At 37.0% G+C, this 22,117-nt stretch overlaps 1 protein-coding gene across 9 annotated transcripts in view; it reads left to right on the top strand.

The window, feature by feature from the left end:
• Positions 1-21,622, top strand: part of CBLB (Cbl proto-oncogene B) — a 217,007-nt gene extending 195,385 nt beyond the window's left edge. For all 9 annotated transcript variants that reach the window (XM_043448984.1, XM_043448989.1, XM_043448988.1 and 6 more), the window contains 2 exons: positions 5,515-5,634; positions 17,856-21,622. In XM_043448984.1, coding sequence (XP_043304919.1) covers positions 5,515-5,634; positions 17,856-18,115 — 380 coding nt within the window. In that variant the 3' untranslated portion in view covers positions 18,116-21,622. The remainder of the gene's footprint in view (positions 1-5,514; positions 5,635-17,855) is intronic.
• The last annotated feature ends 495 nt before the right edge of the window (positions 21,623-22,117 follow it).

Raw genomic sequence — 22,117 nt, 5'->3', positions numbered from 1 at the left:
CATTTGAACTGCTGACTCACTCTTGACCTGCTTTTGGGTTTTCCTGGTGGCTCAGACGGTAAAGAATCTGCCTGCCATGCAGGAGACCCAGGTTTGATCCCTGTGTTGGGAAGATCTGGAGAAGGGAATGGCTGCCCACTACAGGATTCTTGCCTAGAGAACTCCATGGACAGAGGAGCCTGGCCGGCTACAGTCCATGGGGTCACAAAGAGTCGGACATGACTGAGCCACTAACACACAGACTTGACCTACTTTTATCCATGGACGTATTCTAATTCCATTCCAAATAATATTGACAAATTAAATTGACATTTCTTCTAAGAAGAAGAAAGTGCAGCTTTCTTCTCCATTTCCAGTCTCCTGTCATTAACACGACACATTTCTAGTCTGTTGCTTTATGAGATTCAATGAGTCACTGTTTTTATTCATTTTTAAATCACATGTATTAGACCTCCTCTTTTTCAAAAGAAATATTTTAATTGTTCTTAATGGAATATCATAGAACACGAAGGTTTCTTTCAGCTTACAAATAAGCACTTGATTATATCATTCTGCAAAGGATTTAACACATTATAGTGTCTAAAAAGTGTAATAGAAAATTCATAAAATCAGTTCTTTACTCTGAATTGAACTTTCTAAAAGAATATAAATACTAAACCAAAGTTTAACTCAATAGTTGTAGAACCATATAAGGTAAACAAAGGTGATTGCTAAATTTAAACAGATACATGAGCATTTTACTGCCATTATTTTCATTATAGTTTAATCTGTAAAAGTTTAGACCAGTGTAATGACAAGCATTTTCTGGCATTATGGAAATTTGGTTTCCTTGAGGAAATCAGTATCCCTAATTAAAGACAGAGGTTAGGCATCTGCATGATGTTAAGTACCTCTTTAAAGCGGCCTCTTTGTTCCGGCATTCAGTGCCCTGCACAGCTGCGTCAGGCCCACCTTTCCAGCCTTACAAGCCCACCGACTGCTCTACAGTAGTGATTTTTAAACTACAGGGCCCAGTGTTTCTACGAAAGAGCCTTAGGGCTCCCATACGATCAAAAAGGGGAAGTGAAGCAGGGACACAGCTCTGATGCTGCTTTTATCTGGTTTCCGTTTTAGGCCTCCATGCAAGATTTCTTTTGGCAAAATAGTAATGCCCACCCCACGGTACATGAGCCATCTACTCTGGACAAGCCAGTAACATCTTAACAAAACCTGAAGAGTCCTCAAAAAAAGCTTTACACTTTCCTGTCTACAAACCCAGGGCTAGCACATATATGCTTTTATGTGCATTACAAAAAGATATTTCTTGAGTGTTGGTGGGTTGGAATGGGCGCCTCCCTCTGCTTTGTGCCAGGCCGGCGCTCCAGGAGCAAAGCCAAGGCTGCAGTTAGGTCTGCTCGTTCCCGGGACTGCGTCTTCGTGCAGTGCACAAAATACACAGTGTATCTGGAGCCCTTGCCGAACCCTTCCCTCACTGTGTTTCTACCTGGAATCTTCTTTCGCAGTCCTTATCCAGTCTCAAAGTCACAATTCCATCTGAAGGCTAGCCAAACTGACTTTATTAGAGATAAAGGAAAGTTTTCCACTGGGATCCAGAAATGCAATTGCATAAGTAAAGTACAGAGAAGGCTTGGATCATTAGCAGCCGCTCCTGGGATGCTTTACGGGCGTGGTGACCTTGATGAGGCACACCCACGACGTGGCTTCCGAGGGTGCTCATGCCCTCTGAGGGCGGCCCTCACAGAGTTCAGGTAGAGACCCGGCGAGGCGAGGTCCTCCCCGGGGCGCAGCCAGCGTGGAGACTACCGTGTCCGAGTGTTGGAGGACTCATGGGGTAGAGCGTGGTTCTCAAATTGTCTTGAGACCAGCAGCATCAGCATCACCTAGAAATTTGTTTAAAATGCCAGTTCTTTAGACCTACTCAAGACTTACTAAATCAGACACTCTGGGAGTAGGACCAAAAGACTGTATGCTCACAAGCCTTGGGGTGATTCAGAGGCATGCTCAAGCTGGAGAAGCCCGAGACTAGCTTATTCCTGGAGGAATGCAGCCAGCGTGAGAAAGGGAAATAAAGCCACACCATGTGAGCTGTGGTACATTAAAGGGACTGGAGGTGTTTTAACCGAGAGGGTAGAAGATCTTGAATATATTAGAGTTGCCTTCAACCACTGTATTTGTGAAAGAATGATTAGATTTCCTCCATGTCTCCTCAAGTGATCAAAGACTGACGAGCGAGAAGAATTAGGAGTGAAAAAATGCATTCCTCTTAAGCTTCCTGAATTAATAATAATTCGTATATCTCAGATGGGTACTGAATTCTCTAACACTGGAGGACTTAATCAGTGGCAAATCACTACATATGGGGATTTTATGAATATGAGTTAAAGAGTGAGGAGTTTTGTTTCACTTCAATAGCTCTTCAAACCCTATTCCAAGTCTTATCAGTTACATCTAGCATTGATAGTCTTTTAAAACTTTCAGAGTATTGGATCAATCTTTGAGATAACTTTTGGGCAGTCCAGAGGAAAGATGCCATTGTTTTAACTGTTCAAATTGCCTCTTTTCCTACACTTGAGTAAAAGATTGTAAGTATTTCAGATAGTGGGGGGAAAAGAATTAAGAAAATTCCATAATGCCTCCTCCCAGAGAAAACCTCTTGTTAGGTTTCCTTCTCCAGTTCAGTCGCTCAGTCATGTCCGACTCTCTGCGACCCCATGAACCACAGCATGCCAGGCCTCCCTGTCCATCAGCAACTCCCAGAGTCCACCCAAACTCATGTCCATTGAGTCAGTGATGCCATCCTGCCATCTCATCCTGTCGTCCCCTTCCCCTCCTGCCCCCAATCCCTCCCAGCATCAGGGTCTTTTCCAATGAGTCAGCTCTTCACATGAGGTGGCCAAAGTATTGGAGTTTCAGCTTCAACATCAGTCCTTCCAATGAACACCCAGGACTGATCTCCTTCAGGATGGACTGGTTGGATCTCCTTGCAGTCCAAGGGACTCTCAAGAGTCTTCTCCAACACCACAGTTCAAAAGCATCAATTTTTAGGCGCTCAGCTTTCTTCACATTCCAACTCTCACATCCATACATGACCACTGGAAAAACCATAGCCTTGACCAGACGGACCTTTGTTGGCAAAGTAATGTCTCTGCTTTTTAATATGCTCTCTCAGTTGGTCATAACTTTCCTTCCAAGGAGCAAGCGTCTTTTAATTTTATGGCTGCAGTCACCATCTGCAGTGATTTTGGAGCCCCCCCAAAATAAAGTCAGCCACTGTTTCCACTGTCTCCCCATCTATTTCCCATGAAGTGATGGGACCAGATGCCATGATCTTAGTTTTCTGAATGACACAGCATTATTTTGATTGATACCTATTTCCACACTTTAAAGTGCAGAGCAAACCTTTTCCTCCCAGTCTTTCCTCAGTTTTTAATAATCTCTTAAAATAAGTATTAAAAATTTTCAATTTAGCATTCAGTTCAGTTCAATTCAATTGCTCAGTTGTGTCCACTCTTTGCGACCCCATGAATCGCAGCACGCCAGGCCTCCCTGTCCATCACCAACTCCCAGAGTTTACTCAAACTCATGGCCATCCAGTTGGTGATGCCATCCAGCCATCTCATCCTCTGTCGTCCCCTTCTCCTCCTGCCCCCAATCCCTCCCAGCATCAGGGTCTTTTCCATCGAGTCCAGCAGTACCCTGCTTTTTAGAGTAGACTAGTCCCATCATGTTTATTCATTCATTTCTGAAACATTTATTACTATATATAATGATACACTGGCTATGGTATTTTCACTTTGTATGTGTAAGTGTGGATATAAAATTTTATTTTAGTGGATTATTGAGGAATTTATTTTTAAAAACTATTGATTTTCTAGTCTGGTAATTACTGTACTGTCTGTAGTAACTGTATCATGTGTATCTTCCCATTGAAGCAGGAACCCTTCCACCCTTACAACTTGCTGCAGAAGCCCCGTTTACCCTGCACCTGAGCAGTAGCCAGACTTATCGTGAAGCATCATAGTGATTCAGAATTGAATTAAATATTCCATATGCTACTTATGTTTACACTTTAGTGTACCCAGTGACTTTCTCGGTGCAATAGACTAATGGCACAATATCATACTACTGTATATTATGTAGTCTGTTTATGACTCAGTAATCAGTCTGCAATATCATATTTAGCCTTAAATAAATAGATGTTTAGAAGTAGCTTAGGTATATCTAACAAAACCATAAATTTACCCTTAAGGAAACAGAAAAGTTTATGTATTGTAGAAGACGGTCTTTTCTCTGACCCAATATTAAATCTGTGATGTTTTAGAATGAACAAGAACTAAAAGTAAATTTTATTGAACATTTAACTGTAAATCTTTGGAAATTTTCTGTATTTATGCAGAAATAACCATATTTGGTCCCTTTGGTTAGCCTTCCAAAATCAAAAGATTAATATTTATTGCATGGAATTTATCTTCTTACTCCTTCCTAAAATGTTTCAGCAAAATTAATGAGGCTGATCCATCGACTTTTCAATTATTGAAAACTCAGAATCTAAGACTCATTTTAATCTCAAAATTAATGAAAGCAAATTAAGTAGCCTTGGTTAGGTTTAAAAAAAAAAGTCTCTAGCAAAGCTGGGGATAATTATTGTATTCAAATAAGGAAAGAAAATGACTTCAACTCTTGCCTTACATTATCTGGTCAAACTTTAGTATAAGTATGCATTTCCTTCTTAAATTATCAAATTCTTATATGTTTTTAATATCAAACTCAAATGAAATTTAAAACAATGCAATGTTATCTGTTCTTCTTTAATAGTTAACATTTTAGCTTTATGTTAACAATACAAATGTCACAGAATTTGAATTTATGAAAAATCTGAATCTAGATTCGTTTTTAGTAGTTAAAAGTAAATATCTATGAAGTGCAGGCTATTTACCCAGCAGTGTGCCTGGTACCGTGTTTCTGTTAGGAGATAAAATTCAAACACAGTTGAGTATAAGATAAGGTCCCTGTCCTTTAGATGTCAAGTCCATTTTACAGATTATGTCTGCCTAATGCTTGAGAGAGATTAATTGATATGATAATACTATAACAGGCAAAATTCAAAGTCCACTTTTTCTCGTTGACTTTACAACAGTTTCTATTCATTGTACAGGACAGATTGGGGCATAAAATTAAAATTAGAAACAGTTTTTGTCATCAACAATTTCACCATCAAATAAGAGATCTGAAAGATGCAAGATTAGTAGTCTGCATCAGTTAGGGAAGACAGGGAGAAGCATTTTTGACCAAGTGATGATAGTCTGCATCAGTTAGGGAAAACAGGGAGAAGCATTTTTGACCAAGTGATGAATAAATTAGAAAATATGCAGGCTGATTAGAAAATGGTTACTATCAGTCATGAAATGGTTTCTTACTTTCAAAAATTGATCTTTACAGAGAATTTCTAATTGTTTTCTTCAGCCAGTTGGCAGAGATAATAGTTTTAATCTGAAAATTATGTTTATTTTTAAGATCCCTTTTTTGATCCAGCAAGTGGCCAAGTTCCTTTGCCTCCTGCTAGGAGATTACCAGGTGAAAATGTCAAGTCCAACAGAGCGTCACAGGACTATGACCCACTTCCTTCATCTTCAGGTGAGTTGGCTAATAATAGTAAGAATAATGCCTTACCTTTGCATAGTGCTTTTCAGAGCACCTTTCATTCATTATATAATTTAATGAGTACTGCCAGCCTAAGAAAGTATTTTTATCACCTTTTCATTTGCTCATAAAGCATGTATTATGTGAAGAATGCCTACAGAATTGTCTCACAGAAAATATTAAATTAAGCCTTAGTATTAATTTTGATCTGTCAGTAAGGCACGTTCTGTGCCTCAAAAATCTATTCATTCTCTAACTGAGCTCATGGGAAGATCCAAGGCAGCCAAGCAAGTAAATACTTCATTCTCTAACTTTTGTCTTGCCTTATCAGATATGAGAACTGGGAGAAATGTCTATATACACTGAAATGTTGTGTCCTCTTATTTTTCCATTAAAGGAAAAAAAATCTCTTTAGAATTACTATTAGCACCAGACTGTTAATTTTCAAGCTTATTTAGGGCTATCATGTAATGTTCAGCTGCCAGTCAGTAAGTGTTGGGTTGGTCAAAAAGTTGGTTCAGGATTTTGGTACGATGTTTCAGAAAAACCCAAACTTTTTGACCAACCCAATAGAAGGATGTAGCATTTTAGTAACTACAAGTCATACTCATAGCCATTATTAATGAAGTGTTGCTGATCTGCTTCTTCAGGATGCCTTCCTTGACTTCCATATCATATGCCTTCCATATCTAAAGTAGCTGCCCCTACTTTACACAGTCACTTTACCCCCTTCTTTTGCCTTATGTTTCTTAATACCACCTTCCATTAATTTCTTTGCTTGACTGTTTATCTCCTCACTCGAATATTAATGCTTTAAAGATACATGCGTGATTTGGTTCACTGCTGTATCCCCAAGTGTCCAGAGGACTGCCTAGCACATATTTCTTGGATGAGTGGCTTGGACACAAGGGAGGAGGGAAGGGTAACTGATAGATGTTATGCAGAGCATAACACATATTAAACAATTAAAACAACATATTCGTCTCACAATTAGAAGCATCAGGAGTTTTTCCTGTGTAAATTTTTGTCCTATATCAGTATTTTTTTAACTATATTTTGACTTTTTTTTTTTTTAAGTACAGTTGATTTATAATGATATGCTACTTTCAGGTATATAACAAAGTGTTATATAACTGAATATATATATATGTATCTGTGTGTGTATCAGTTCTGCTCAGTCATGTCCAACTCTTTGCAACCCCATGGACTGCAGGATGCCAGGCCTCTCTGTCCATCGGCAACTCCAGGAGTTTACTCAAACTCATGACAGTTGAGTCAGTGATGCCATCCAATGATCTCATCTTCTGTCATCCCCTTCTCCTGCCTTCAATCTTTCTAGCATCAGGGTCTTTTCCAGTGAGTCTTCTTTGCAGCAGGTGGCCAAAGTATTGGGGTTTCAGCTTCAGCATCAGTTCTTCCAATGAATATTCAGGACTGATTTCCATTAGGATAGACTGGTTGGATCTCCTTGCCGTACAAGGGACTCTGAAGCGTCTTCTCCAGCACCACAGTTCAAAAGCATTAATTCTTCAGTGCTCGGCTTTCTTTATAGGCCAACTCTCACATCCATACATGACTACTGGAAAAACCATAGCTTTGACTAGACGGACCTTTGTGGCTAAGTAATGTCTCTGCTTTTTAATAAATTGTCTAGGTTGGTCATAGCTTTTCTTCTAAGGAGCAAGCATCTTTTAATTTCATGGCTGCAGTCACCATCTGCAGTGATTTTGGAGCTCAAAAAAATAAAGTCTGTCACTGTTTCCCCATCTATTTGCCATGAAGTGATGGGACCAGATGCCATGATCTTAGTTTTCTGAATGTTGAGCTTTAAGCCAAATTTTTCACACTTGTCTTTCACTTTCATCAAGAGGCTCTTTAGTTTTTCTTTGCTTTCTGCCATAAGGGTGGTATCATCTGCATATCTGAGGTTATTGATATTTCTCCTGGCAATCTTGATTCCAGCTTGTGCTTCATCCAGTCCAGCATTTCTCATGATGTACTCTGCATATAAGTTAAATAAGCAGGGTGACAGTATACAGCCTTGACGTACTCCTTTCCCAATTTGGAAAAGTCTGTTGTTCCATGTCCAGTTCTAACTGTTGCTTCTTGACCTGCATACAGATTTCTCAGGAGGCAGGTCAGGTGGTCTGGTACTCCCATCTCTTGAAGAATTTTCCATAGTTTGTTGTTATCCACACAGTCAAAGGCTTTGGCATAATTAATAAGGCAGATGTAGATGTTTTTCTGGAACTCTCTTGCTTTGTCGATGACCCAACAGATGTTGGCAACTTGATCTCTGGTTCCTCTGCCTTTTCTAAATCCAGCTTGAACATCTGGAAGTTCATGGTTCACGTACCGTTGAAGCCTGGCTTGGAGAATTTTGAGCATTGCTTTGCTAGCTTATGAGATGAGTGCAGTTGTGCAGTAGTCTGAGCATTCTTTGGCATTACCTTTCTTTGGGATTGGAATGAAAACTGACCTTTTCCAGTCCTGTGGCCACTGCTGAGTTTTCCACATGTGCTGGCATATTGAGTGCAGCACTTTCACAGCATCATCTTTCAGGATTTGAAATAGCTCAACTGGAATTCCATCACCTCCACTAGCTTTTTCGTAGTGATGCTTCCTAAGGCCCACTTGACTTAGCATTCCAGGATGTCTGGCTCTATGTGAGTGATCACACCATCGTGATTATCTTTGTTGTGAAGATCTTTTTTGTATGTTTATATATATGTACTATGTATATATAGTATATGTATATATGAATATATATACATATTTTCATCATCAGATACTTTTCCATTATAGGTTATTACAACATACTGAATATAATTCCCTGGGCTATGCAGTAGGACCTTGTTTTTTATCTATTTTTTATATATAGTACTATGTATCTGCTAATCCCAAACTCCTAATTTATCCCTCCCTGCTCCTTTCCCCTTTTATACCAATTTGTTTTCTATGTCTGTGAGTTCCTGTTTCATAAATAGATTCACTTATATCACTTTTTTCAGATTCCATATATAAGTGCCATCATGTGGTACTTGTCTTTCTCCATCTGATTTATTTCACTTAGTATCATAACCTCTAGGCCCATCCGTGTTGGTACAAGTGGTATTATTTCATTCTTTTTTTTATGGCTACATAATATTCCATTGTATATATTCATGTGTGCATATATGGTCTCTTCTTTATCCATTCATCTATCGATGGACACTTGAGTTGTTTCCGTATCTTGGCTACTTTAAATAGTGCTGCTATGAACACTGGGGTGCATGTATCTTTTTGAATTTTTTTATCTTTTCCAGATATATGCCTGGGAAATGGGTTGCTTGATCATATGGTAACTTGATTTTTCATTTTTTAAGGAATCTCTGTATTGTTCTCCATAATGGCTACATCAGTTTACATCCTCCCCTACAGTGTAGGAGGGTCCTCTTTTCTCCACACCCTCTCCTGCATTTATTGTTTGTAGACATTTTGATGATGGCCATTCTGACCTGTGTGAGGTGATATCTCATTGTAGTTTTGATTTGCATTTCTCTAATAATTAGCAGTGTTGAGCATCTTTTCATGTGCCTCTTGGCCATCTGTATGTCTTCTTTTAGAAAGTATCTCTTTAGATGATCTGCCCATTTTTTGTGTTTTTTAAAAATTGATCTGGATGAGTTGTTTGTGTATTTTGGAAGTTAATCCCTTGTTTGGTTTCCTCTAGTTTTAGAATACCTGGTCTTCTATTTAGGTCTTTAAACTCATTTTGAGTTTATTTTTGTGTATGCTACTAGTTATTTTAATTTCATTCTTTTATATACAACTGTCCAGTTTTCCCAGTGCCATTTATTGAAGAGACTGTCTCTTCTCCATTGCATATTCTTGCCTCCTTCTTTATAGATTGGCCATAAGTGTGTGGCTTTATTCCTGGGCTTTCTATCCTGTTCATTGATTCGTGTTTTCTGTTTTTGTGCCAGTACAGGACTATTTTGATGACTGTAGCTTTGTAGTATAGTCTGAAGTCAGGGAGTGTGATTCCTCCAGCTCCATTCTTCTTTCTCAAGATTGTTTTGACTACTCAAAGTCCTTTGTGTTTCAATAAATCATTTCTTCTCTGAAAAGGGCCATTGGTAATTTGATAGGAATTGCATTCAATCTGTAGATTGCTTTGGGTAGTATAGTCATTTTGACTATATCGACAATATTGACAATATCTATTCTTCCAATCTAAGAACAGACTATATCTTTCTGTTTGCATCACCTTCAATTTATTTCATGAGTGCTTTATAGTTTTCAGAGTATGTCTTTTGTCTTCTTAGGTAGGTTTATGCCTAGGTATTTTATTCTTTCTGTTGTGACAGTAAATGGGATTGTTTTCTTAATTTCATTGATACTTTATTGTTAATGTATAGAAATGCAACAGATTTCTGTATATCAGTTTTGTATCCTGCAGCTTTACCTAATTCATTGATAAGCTCTAGTAGTTTACCGGTGGCATCTTTACAGTTTTCTGTGTATGGTAGCTTACCGGTGGCATCTGTACAGTTTGCTGTGTATGGTAGCAGACTGTCTTCCAACAGTGACAGTTTTTTTTTTACTACTTCCTTTCTAATTTGGATTCCTTTTTTTCTTCTCTGCTGTGGCTAGGACTCTGCCAAAGCTATTTTGAACAAAAGTGACAAGAGTGGCATCCTTGTCTTATTCTTGATCTTAGAATGCTTTCAGATTTTCATTGCTGAGCATGATGTCCATAGTGGGTTTGCCCTGTATGTTCTTCATTATGTTAGGTATGTTCCCTACATGCCCACGTTCTGGTAGTTCTTATCAGAAATGGATGTTGAATTTTATCAGAAGCATTTCTGTATCAAGATGATCATATGGTTTTTAGTCTTTAGCTTGTTTAATGTGATATATATCAAATTGATTTATGGATGCTGAAAAATCCTGTAATCCTGGGATAAATCCCAATTGATCATGGTGTGTGATCCTTTTTAATGTATTGTTGCATTCAGCTTGCTTTCAAGCTCAAATCTCAGCTCACAGATTTGTTAATAGTGAGCAGTTGTCCATTCTGTAACATCCAAATCAAGGTAGATAGCTGCTTTGAGAATTATTAACACAGTAGCTCTGTACTTGATGACATGTATGGGCAATGCATAAAAATCCCTCTGTAGTTTCATAAGTTTTCACACTTGAATATAACTCGGAAAATTTTACTAACTTTTCAAATTTTGGTCCATGCTGTCTTTACCAGTTTACTTCTAGCCAGTCCAATATTTCAGATATATCCATGGATACCCACTGAAACACTATTTTCAGTTGAAAAGGAAGATTTCCAGAATGATGGAAAAATGTGAAAGTCAGAAAGCAGAGACAGTATCTAACTCTCTCTCTCTCTCTCTCTCTCTCTCTCTATATATATATATATATATATGAAAATAAAGCAAATTCCTTGAGATGTTAAAGTACAGCTTTGAGAAGAGCGCCATGACTGATTTAAAAACAACATTCTGTATCACCAGCTCTGTCTTAACAGAAACATGTTCTCAAGTTACAGGAAGGATTGTGGCCTAAACATTCTATTTTCACAGCTTTGCAGTTTACACCATAGCATGCAGGTATTACTGAGCCCAGAATAACATTATTTACATATATGATTTCAACTGGTAGAAATACCAGGTAGTATTACACTAGAAATTTCAAGGAAGAACTTTGAGTGACAAACCCATTGAAACATCCCCAGATAGGCATTTACCAGAAGCCTGAACTGGCTTTTTACCTGAGTGAAAAACTAGTCTTGATGATTACTTTGAGGGTCTCAGCTAGCTGTAACATCAAATATTTCAACTGACTGTTTGAACTCTCTTTACAAACACAGTCAAACCACAGAAAATAAGATACTTTTTTTTCCAGCAATATATTTGTTCACATGCTCCTTCATAGGGCTACCAAGCTGTCCACTAGTTTATTTTATACTGGGATTAGATCTTTCCATCAAAAACTTGAGACTGGATGATATGTGCCTTTGGGATAATAACAGCACTTACTTTGCAGTAGCATTTTTATAGTATTAAGGCCTTTTTAAGATGACTGTAGAGGATTCTGGTATAATTTGCTGCATCTTATAAATTCCATTTCTATTTTTTATGGTGATCTAGTTGATGGTGACTAATTTATGTATATAAACTTTATGAGAAGACTATTTCTAATTCCAAAAATTTAATTGATTTTAAAGTATTTTCCTTATACACTTATCTTAAAAAGATGTGTGCATATCTTAATATACAAAGAGCCTTCCGAATGTTTTATTACTCCCCCTCCAAAAGTTTACGACTCTCTAAAGTTTTTAGATGTAACAGTATTTAATGATATGAATATGTTATGATGAGAGTTAATAAGTGGATTTTACCAGCTTGTGTTAAATTCATATATACCTGTATATGGGTGACATATATTAGCAAAATTATTATTATACTAAAAATTATCAGCAAAATTAATATTTTGCTAATAACCTGCTTATTTCTTCACACGGGTTCATGTCGATACTAGCTGTGCAGGAACTTTTACACATTTTTCGGTTTGCTTTTCTCTTCACTGTAAGACATGTGCTGCAGTTTGAATACCATTCTTTAAAACCCCAGGGAATCCAGCTGACAGAACACAAAGTCATAACGATGTGGTTTTGCCCATGGTGATGAGTACAGCTGAGCTTTTTAATATTCTTAGTATTTAGAAGGACATGTAAGGCAACACTTAATGCGAGAATACAAGCACATGACTTGTATTAAATGTGTTTGTAACAGATACTATTACCAAGTATACCTGCAAAATAAAGGAGGTCTCATAGAAGGAATTAATTCCAGTGCTACTTTTCCTTCATTAGCTTAAAGGAAAAGTGATCAGATGTTGAATGAATTTTATATTAAGACCTCAATTGGAATCTATGGCTTCATTTCACGTAAGAGTTGAAATTGTGTATTGTTATTAGAGATGTTTTAAGATAGTGTTTTTAAGGTTCTGTGTACCAACAAAGGAAATTGCAGTGTTATATATAGAGTTTTACTCTAGTTCAGCTACCTAAAATGTTTTTCCTTATACACAGCTTCAGGTTTAAAACCACAGAACATAGTGTTATTTTTCTTACAAACTTGATACTAATATACTAATACTTCTTCTATAACAATTTTCTGAATGTATTAAAAAAGTTATAACCTAGCTCTGTTTTTAACAACATAATTCCCAACTATAGCCTATGTGAAGATATTTGTAATTTAGTAAAACTATGTATCTAAAACCTGTCCTTCTAAAATTAGATAGTACTTCGATAGTGGCAGCAATTCAAGTTTACATAATGAGTTTCAGAAGTAATTGATCCAACTTATGTGTCAATACGGCTTCCCTGGTAGCTTAGACGGTAAAGTGTCTGCCTACAATGTGGGAGACCCGGGTTCGATCCCTGGGTCGGGAAGATCCCCTGGAGAAGGAAATGGCAACCTGCTCCAGTACTCTTGCCTGGAAAACCCCATAGACAGAGGAGCCTGGTAGGCTACAGTCCATGGGGTCTCAAAGAGTCAGACACGACTGAGTGACTTCACTTCACTTCATGTGTCAATAATAAAATGAGATTTATGTCTTAATTAGTTATTTTTAATATTGTTATACATAAAAAGTATGTATTCCAAGACTCTTGATGTCTATCCCAAGTGTTGTCAGTGAATTACTAAAATAATCTTAGAAATTATATCTCAAACTTTAAAAAAGATTATGTACAGTTTAGCACCTATAATTTTAAATATAGATAACAGAATTTGGTTTAATATGTTTTGAGTAGTTTTTATTATGGAATAAAGATCTAGCCATAACTTAAATGGGTGAGACACAGCAATGTTTAGTAATGTACCCAAGGTCTCAAAGTCAGTAAAGGATGGGATTTGATTCAGTAAGTATGCAGTCATTTATATTGTTGTTAGGTTTAAAAACTTAACTCACCCATTCATATAATAATGATTGCTGAGCTGAGCTTGGAGATACTGATGAGAAAAATCAAAAACAGTAGCATGAAAAACAGTAGCGAAGGAAGAGGGTACTAAGAAATCTAAAATTGTAGGAGAGATTTCAAAACTGCATTGTGATCACATGACTTTAGGGAGCTAGTGTATGCTCTCTGCCCTTTTTTAAGATTTTTGGGCTTCAGAAGCTCAAGAAGCTCAGGATTCTTTAAGATTCAGACTTGTAAAAAGCACAGTAGACAGAATCTGAAGCTTTGTTTAAAATTATTAAAGTAGTACATGGACATTAGAGAATAAAGTAGAATTAAAAGAAGCAAAAGTCACCTGGACCCACATCATCAATAGAAACAGTATTGCCATTTTGGAGCCCTTCTTTCTAATAGGTGACCATGCACTCATTCACACAGTGGAAATCATACTCCCCAGTATAATATAGTATCATACCTTTCTTACACATCATTAAACTTTTTTTGAAATGTCAATGTCACTTTAAATTATTGTATGATAGTCCATCATTTTGATATACTGTCACACTAGGGCTTCTCAAATCTTCTTCCCCACCAAAGAGCTAACTCTGAATGACAAGGGGATTACAGCTTTAACTAAAAGTGGACCATCACATGCAAGGAATTGCCTTAAAAACCTTTGTTATTTCAGAGATGTCTGCAAATTTTACATTTTACTTGGTATGTCTACATTTCCATCTTTAAAAACATTAAGTCTCTCATACCCTTGAGTAAAACTAGTGACCAGGAAGATGGCCTGTTTGCATCTGGTGGCTCCACATCTTCTTGAACTTACTTGGATATTGTTGCCCTTGCTCCTAGGAGTTCAAAAATACCATGAGCATGGACAGTGACCCCAGAATAAACACATGCACTTCCAGTCACATTTTTAAGGATACATGTATTCAGGTACAGAAATCCCCACAGAGCTTGTAAAATTCACAGTCATTCCAGTGTACTATAAAACTACAACATAACTCCTTTGAGGGAACTCTGAGATCGGTTCATCTGCTCCTTTCCATCATCTACACATTCCAACGTAAGGACGGACCTGGTGTCTCACCTCTTTTAGACACTGAGACAGTGAAGGCTGCCCGTGAGTTTTAGGAAGAGGTGTCCAGAGAGAGGGGTTGGCTGTAAGTGATCTGATATAATCATCAGCATGAAACTTTTTTAACAGTTTTTTTTTTTATTCTTAAAGGTTACTCTTCAAGTTTTAAGAGGTCTTACTTGTTGGTATCTTGCTTAAAAGTTTATAAGAGTTCACTACAAATTCCAGGGGTTTTTTTTTCCTGTTCCATACTTGAATCCCTATTGATTTATAGTAATTGCTGTTCTATATAGCATTTGAGTATAGTGGTTACCATTACAGATGTGAATTCATTGTCCTCTCTGTTTCAAAGTCTCCTCAGCACATATACCAAGCATTACATTAATCACATACTCCCTGAGAAAAGTTACACCTTTAAAAATGGAGACAAAAAAGTATATTTGCAGAGTGAGAATTATAAAAGCAAACTGCTTACTTAGCTGAAAGTCACTCAAAATCTGAGTGGCCCAGCAGAGATGAATCTAAGTCTCCTGAGTGATGCTCCTCGTTGACATCCTCACCAGGGAAAGTTGTAGCTGTTGGTTGCTATTGCAGAGTTACACTATCCAATTAAAATAGTCAAACAAAAAGTTAAAGCATTCCAAATTGAATAAAATATTCAGCAATAAATAGAAGTTTATATATAACAGTTGGCAAAAAGCTGCAACATAGCTTCCACTTTCCATTCATGGGCTCTAATACATGATAGGATTCAACTCGGGGCATCCGTAAGATTTCAAAGACATGTCAGCACTGTTCTGGGGAAATAGATTATCAGTTATGGTGGCGAGGACTAGGGTTAAATAAGTCAGTATATGTAAGAGTTTTGTATCTAAAGAAAAAAATGTTTCTCCTTTCTACTGAAAATATATCCAAAATCTATTGTGATTCTTTCCACAAGTGGTTTGAATCGTTTCCTCTGTTGATATTTCAAATAGACCAGAGATAGCGTCACTCCTCTAGTTTTGATTTAATCATTTTGTGGGGTATTTTCCCTAACATTTGGTTTAACCTAACTTGGGCTTCCTGAATTATGCTTAGTACTTACGATTTTTTAAGAAGAGAATAACTTTCTCAAGAAAAATTTATCATCTGCACATTCCCATTACATTTGGCCAGTATTACCTACAGCAGCCTCACAGAGTGAATAGATCTCTTGGGGGGTTTTCCTGGTGATAGATGTCATATTTTTTAGAGTCATCTACCAAGATCAAAGACGCATGTTTATTAAATGTAAAATCTAAAATTTCTAAAACTAACTTTTTATTATGCCATGAGATGCCTCACTGTCACAGCGTCTTTCCCAGTTGAGTAGTCTACACAGCTATACTTATCAAAAGTGCTTCGTAGTCATGTGCCCTTCTCAGTATTTTAGACAGGAGCAAAATAACAGTATTGGAAAAATTCTTCAAAAACTACCAGTACAAGGAATTTAGCTTTGCATTTAATTCTAGGTCCTTTTCACACCAAAAAATAAGCCAGAACAGACAGTATTTCAATGTATAAATTCTGTGGTAACTGATTAAGGAAGTCTTGCTAGAATCTCATAGTTTTTCAGAAAGGATTAGAAGCAAAGCATAATTTATTGTCCATCTCTGCATGACATTAATGGAAATACTTAATAGAAAAATAAATGAAACCTCAACAGTAAGAAATGCAATTTACCAGACCATAATAATTTGAGATGTTTAGTTAAAGATACACAAAACAGCACAGACTTTACCAAGAACCAGAAACTAATGTATGTTCTTATGTCTGAGTAGAATGAGCTTTATCTATAGCTATAATATTTTTTCAAACTAGATGTTATTCTGTAAGAAACAAACAAAAATAAGACTATCATCCAATTTTGTGTAGAACTAAATATTTTCATCCCGGAGGCTTTTGTGTATGTTATATTGATAGTGCTAGAAGTGCAAACAGAAATACCTTTGAGAAAACATGAAATGATGTATCAGTTGATTCTTGGATCTACATTTATTATTGAAAGCACCAGCTTACAGCATTTCCAGACGCCATCAGGAAAGCTGGTGAGGGAGCGGGGTCAGGAAGGACAGGACGAGCACGGGAGTCGTGAGGCATTTGTGTCCTAGCCTCACGTCTTCATTTATCTAACTGTGTCTCTGAATGTGGCACTTGTCAGTCATCTAAGAAAAAAAGCATTAAATAAATATTGGTTTCTGTCTTGTCAAATTTATGCCATCAAACATTTATGGGTTTAAGACAACTTTTAATCTCTTTAAAATGTAGGCTTTTGATAGTACATACCATATACAGATAAATGGAGAAATGTGATAAAAGTGCCCCCTTAAGTCACCAGCCCACTTCCTGGTGATCTGCTGGTGGTGGCCTGTATTTGCTTTGTTCTTTATGAGATTACTTTCCATTTTTGGACACCAGTGTCATGTGGTTTAACTTTGAGAAACGAGTATCGAGAGACTGACCTGGAACCCAGTTCTCCACTACTGTTTCTGCGGGCTTTGCTTTTTTTTTTTTTTCCCAAGCTAAGCTTTCTACATTGGAATCTGGATGAAGTATTTCAGCAAAGCACCAACCTGTTGACTAACAGCCATCTCAAAGCGTCTGCTATTTCATTATTTCCCCCCAGCATCAGTAAGGCCTCACTTTCCAGCATTCTAACTGGAAAAATATGCTGCAAAGCATATTTCTCAGAAGTCTTGCTTGTGACATGGGGTGGGATGTAGGACCTGATGGGGATGTTCTAGCAGGAATATCCTTGAGCTTGTAACAGTTTCCTTCAGTAGAAACTTCCAAGGAAATTATCTCCACCATAGTAGAGAAGGGGGACTGTATTGCCAGAGTGAAAGCTTTTCTTTTTCATTTTTTTTTTCCTTCTATATCTTTTATTTCATATGATTTAAAGAATAATATATAGAAGTGGGAAGACATCTGTGTTAATTTATCAAATTTCCAACACACCTTACCTTTGTTATCCCGACATTCAAAATAGGGACAATTTAACCTATTCAACCACAGTATATAAAAATGGTTTTTGTAGAAACAGTGAAAAACTTTTAATATAAAATAATGAAATCCTACTGATGTATAATGTCTTTCTTTTTATCTCTTTATTTAAATACTTCTCTTTAAAAATCTACTCAGATGGTTCACAAGCACCAGCCAGACCTCCTAAACCACGACCCCGCAGGACTGCACCAGAAATTCACCACCGAAAACCCCACGGGCCTGAGGCAGCATTGGAAAACGTCGATGCAAAAATTGCAAAACTCATGGGAGAGGGCTATGCCTTTGAAGAAGTGAAAAGAGCCTTAGAAATAGCCCAGAATAATGTGGAGGTGGCCCGTAGCATCCTCCGAGAATTTGCCTTCCCCCCTCCAGTCTCCCCACGTCTAAATCTATAGCAACCAGGATCATAAAGACCAGAATGCGAAGCAATTGCTGACTGTCCCAGGCGTGTGGAGAGAAACGTGAGATGGGATTCAAGAGAGAAGCTTTCTCCTCTTCACGTGGCGTCTTTGAGAAGAGAGGCTTGGAAGTGGCTGCTTCTCAGAAGACAGCCGCTGCTGGCTCAGGATGCCAAGGGCTGCGGCTTCCTTCCTTTTGCTAGCCATACTTTTAAATCAGGGTTGAACTGACAAAAATAATTTAAAGACGTTTACTTCCCTTGAACTTGGAATCTGTGAAATGCTTTTCCTTGTTTACAAGTTGGCAAAGTTGCAGTTTGTTTTTTTAGTTTTGTTTTCAGATTTTTGTTTTTTTGATATCTGTACTGTGTTCTTGATCGGCCCTCTGTACAGTGGTCAGGTCTGCTGTAACATTTCCTACCAACTCCCTCGCTGTGTGCATCAACAGCGAGGTCACATATCCATTGTGATCGTTCCCATCCCAGCCTCCCACCCAGGTCCAGTTTCATTTCTCCCATTGACAAGATGCTTTAAAGGTTCTGATTTTCAGCATATCAAACTAATGCAAAACCAGTGTGTGGCCTTCACTACTGAGTCTTTTCTTTGGAAACCATCACTGTTGAGAGATGGGGAAAATCTGAATGTATAAAGCATTTTTGGTTAATGAACTGCCTTTTATAAGGGATTTTCATATAATATAGAAGAGCTTCCCTTTTTGGTGTAAGTTTTGTGATCTTTAATCTTCCACATTCTCATCTTTGTCATCCTCGAGGTGTAATGACTGTTTAAAAAAAAAAAACCTGAAATATTGGAAAGCAACTACTGCAGAGGTGGGAGAAATACACTTGCACATGACGATGCCATACTAAAGTTACATAACGAGGTCCCTTGATATTTATGCCTGCATCACTTACGAGGCATACTGAATAAGAGGGCATCTCCCAGAAGTGTATTAGTAATTTTCAGATAAAATTATGAGCATACCTTTCCCAAAGTGGAACAGACTTCATTTCCTCTTTGAGTGATTACACTCTGGTACCTAACAAGTTTAGGAACCAGTTCATCTTGCAGTGGAAACAGTAAATCTTTGATGCACTGTTAAGTGCTAATGCTACTGTGGCAATGTTTTTCTTTTTTTTTTGCAAAATTCTTAATTTTCTCTCTACCATCAAATTAGAGTTCATATTTAATTTTTAGTCTCATTTATTGCTCCACATTGTTCCATCCAGTCAGGTGAAAGAAATTTATATAGTTTTGCCTTTTTTGCAAAATGAAGGTAGGTTCTTCAGAAACCACATTATTAACTTTTAATAAACCTACAGATATTTATTGGGCACCTGTGATGTGCCCCGTGCTGCCAGGCACTGTGTTCTTAAAGCACAAACCATCACAAAGTGATTGCATTGTGGTATTCTGTTATCCTTTATCCACACTTTTGACGGTCAGAAAGTGTCTCTGCTGGACAAAAGCATGGAAGGTTTCCACCAGTGCTTCAGAATTTTCAGGCGGTCTTCTTTTTTAATTATTATTTAGTGAAGAATTGAGACGAAACCAGGTCCGCATTAAATGCTTGACCCACCGGTGGTTTTCTAAATGTGTACTACCTGTGGGCCTGTGCACATTTCTGTCACTCGTTTAACTTCACACAGTGTGATGTAAAAAGATGCATCTGATCATGAGTGCTTCTTTGGGATCTGAAAGCATGTGACCAAACGTGTAGCGGAGCCAAAGGAAACTAAGTCAAGACTTGCGCAGTCGTGGTGTTGACCTGGGGAGGGAACCAGCACATCTCTTTGTGAGCTGACACGTGCCCTGACTTGACAACTTGGTCTCCTAACGAGGTACTTGAGGAGTCATAGGCCTTGGATAGTTTGTGCTCATGTTTTAATTTCTTCATCTGATTCAGAGCTGGTTCATGCCCCTAGAAGAAAATTTTTAATTTGCCTTAAATGTTCTTCCTGTAAGTAAGTATATGAGGGCAGTTTTTTATACTTTTAAAAATTGCATTGGCTAATTCTCCATCACTTTATGAACTCCATGTTATATCATCATGATTTTTCATTTGTTTTATTAGTTTCTGATGTCATGCTGAAATAGCACTGTGTTTTGGGTGTTTTTTTTTTTTTATGACTTGCTGATTTTCGGTACAGCCTAAAAGCCAAAAGTTGCCACTTCATTGTGATAACATTGTTATAACATTCTTAATAGATCAGGGAAGGATGTAAAATATGAGTGTTAGAAAGCATAGTATAATCTCATTCAAACAATCTTTAAAAATGAGTGAAAATTTCCAATGAAAGTGAGGAAAAAAAATAGTGACAATATAGTAAGTTTAGACCTGAAATTTTTAAAATCTATTTTGCAAGAAAACTTACTAGCCTGCACCAAAATCTCTCTGTATCTCGTTCTCAATAGCAATCATTAGTTTTACCATGAAAAAGACCAAATCAAAAATTTGTATGGAATGGAAAGAGGGAAACTTTCTATCAAACACTGTCATGAAAACCTTACTGCTACCTATTACTTACCAAACTCAAAAAAAATTTTTTGAGGAAATAATTAAACAAAAACATAGTTTTTAACCATAAAAGTGACTAGCCGTTAATGGCTGAAAATGATCCAGACTTGGTTTCACTGTGATCCAAAAAGTTTGACATTCCTCAAGATTTATTTGGTAATATGATTATTTTTAAAGCCAGTACAACATATCATTTATATAATTAAAACAGTTCGTGGCCAACATTAACCTGCTCTCCCCTGTCCCCAAACATACTCTGGGGCAGAAGTACTTACCTTCAAAGATAATCCAGTAAATTATCTCCATAATCTCTTTTTCCCTTTGATGTCTGTAATATCTATCCTGGCCAAATTTTCTAGAATTGAATCAGCAGTGCTTATGGTCAACTTGAACTTCCTTCCACAAAGGTGACCCCTCCCCATCCATATTCCCTTGCCTATATTGCAAATAGTCTTAATAACAGAACCCCATGAACCTCAAAGGGCCCATTGGTTAACTCAATATTCCACACACATGAACACTTGCAAAGATTTCTTCATAATGTGAATTTTTTTCTTGTTCAGTTCCAGAAGCATTTGTTACAGTTTGGACATTATTTTTCCTCTCAGATCTTCAACTTGAAGCTTTAATTTGCACTGAATTATCTAACCCAGTTAAATTTTTCATTTTTTTTTTTCTCTTATGCTGACAGATTTGAAAGCAAATTACAGTATGTTTTCAACAATACAGGTACTACCTGTTGACCTGGAATTTTAGTGTTTCTAGGAAGAGTTTGCAGAAAATGACAGCAGTTGAGTGAAGGGTTTTCTTCTCAATTACTATTTTATTTTTAATGCCTTTTTAAAACCTGTCTAATGTGGCAAAGTAGCTATGTGTTCAATTAATTTATATTTTATTCATCCTTTTTCAATTCTGGTTATTATGTAAACTTCAGTACAGTTTTATCTGTTCTTTTAAGGTATTTTATAAAATGAATGTTAACAAAAGCAGAGTTGGTATATTATTTTTCAAATGAATGCAAACATTTGAGAGCAGTTCTATGTTGTATTTTTTATCTTCATATTCAGAGCTAACAGTCAACATCGTATCAAGTACCCATCCCAAATGATTCAATTATTAAATAACAAAACCATATCATATAAAGGTATTTCACATAGATAAGCTAATCCCATGCCTTAGAACTGAGAAGTCAAAGTTCTGTTAAGGCCCTGAGTAAGAAATAGCAAATTTGGGAAAAGCTGATTGTCTTCTAATGACATACCACATAATTGATATTTCTTAAAAGGAACATCTATTCTTTATATTCTTTAAATTCTTGATTTTTCTAATGATTTGTTACTGGCCAGTACATATCAGTGAGAGGACAATGGAAACAAACCATGTTAATAACTGCTTTTATATCAGAAACCATAACAGAATGTTGTGAAAATCACAGGTACATGCATAGTAGTAATAATTATACTTTCAAAGAACACACAATT

This window comes from Cervus canadensis, chromosome 27, assembly GCF_019320065.1.
Source record: "Cervus canadensis isolate Bull #8, Minnesota chromosome 27, ASM1932006v1, whole genome shotgun sequence".
NCBI classification, from domain to species: domain Eukaryota; kingdom Metazoa; phylum Chordata; class Mammalia; order Artiodactyla; family Cervidae; genus Cervus; species Cervus canadensis.
The sequence above is the reverse complement of the archived record's forward strand: the minus strand, read 5'-3'. Positions and strand labels throughout refer to the sequence as shown.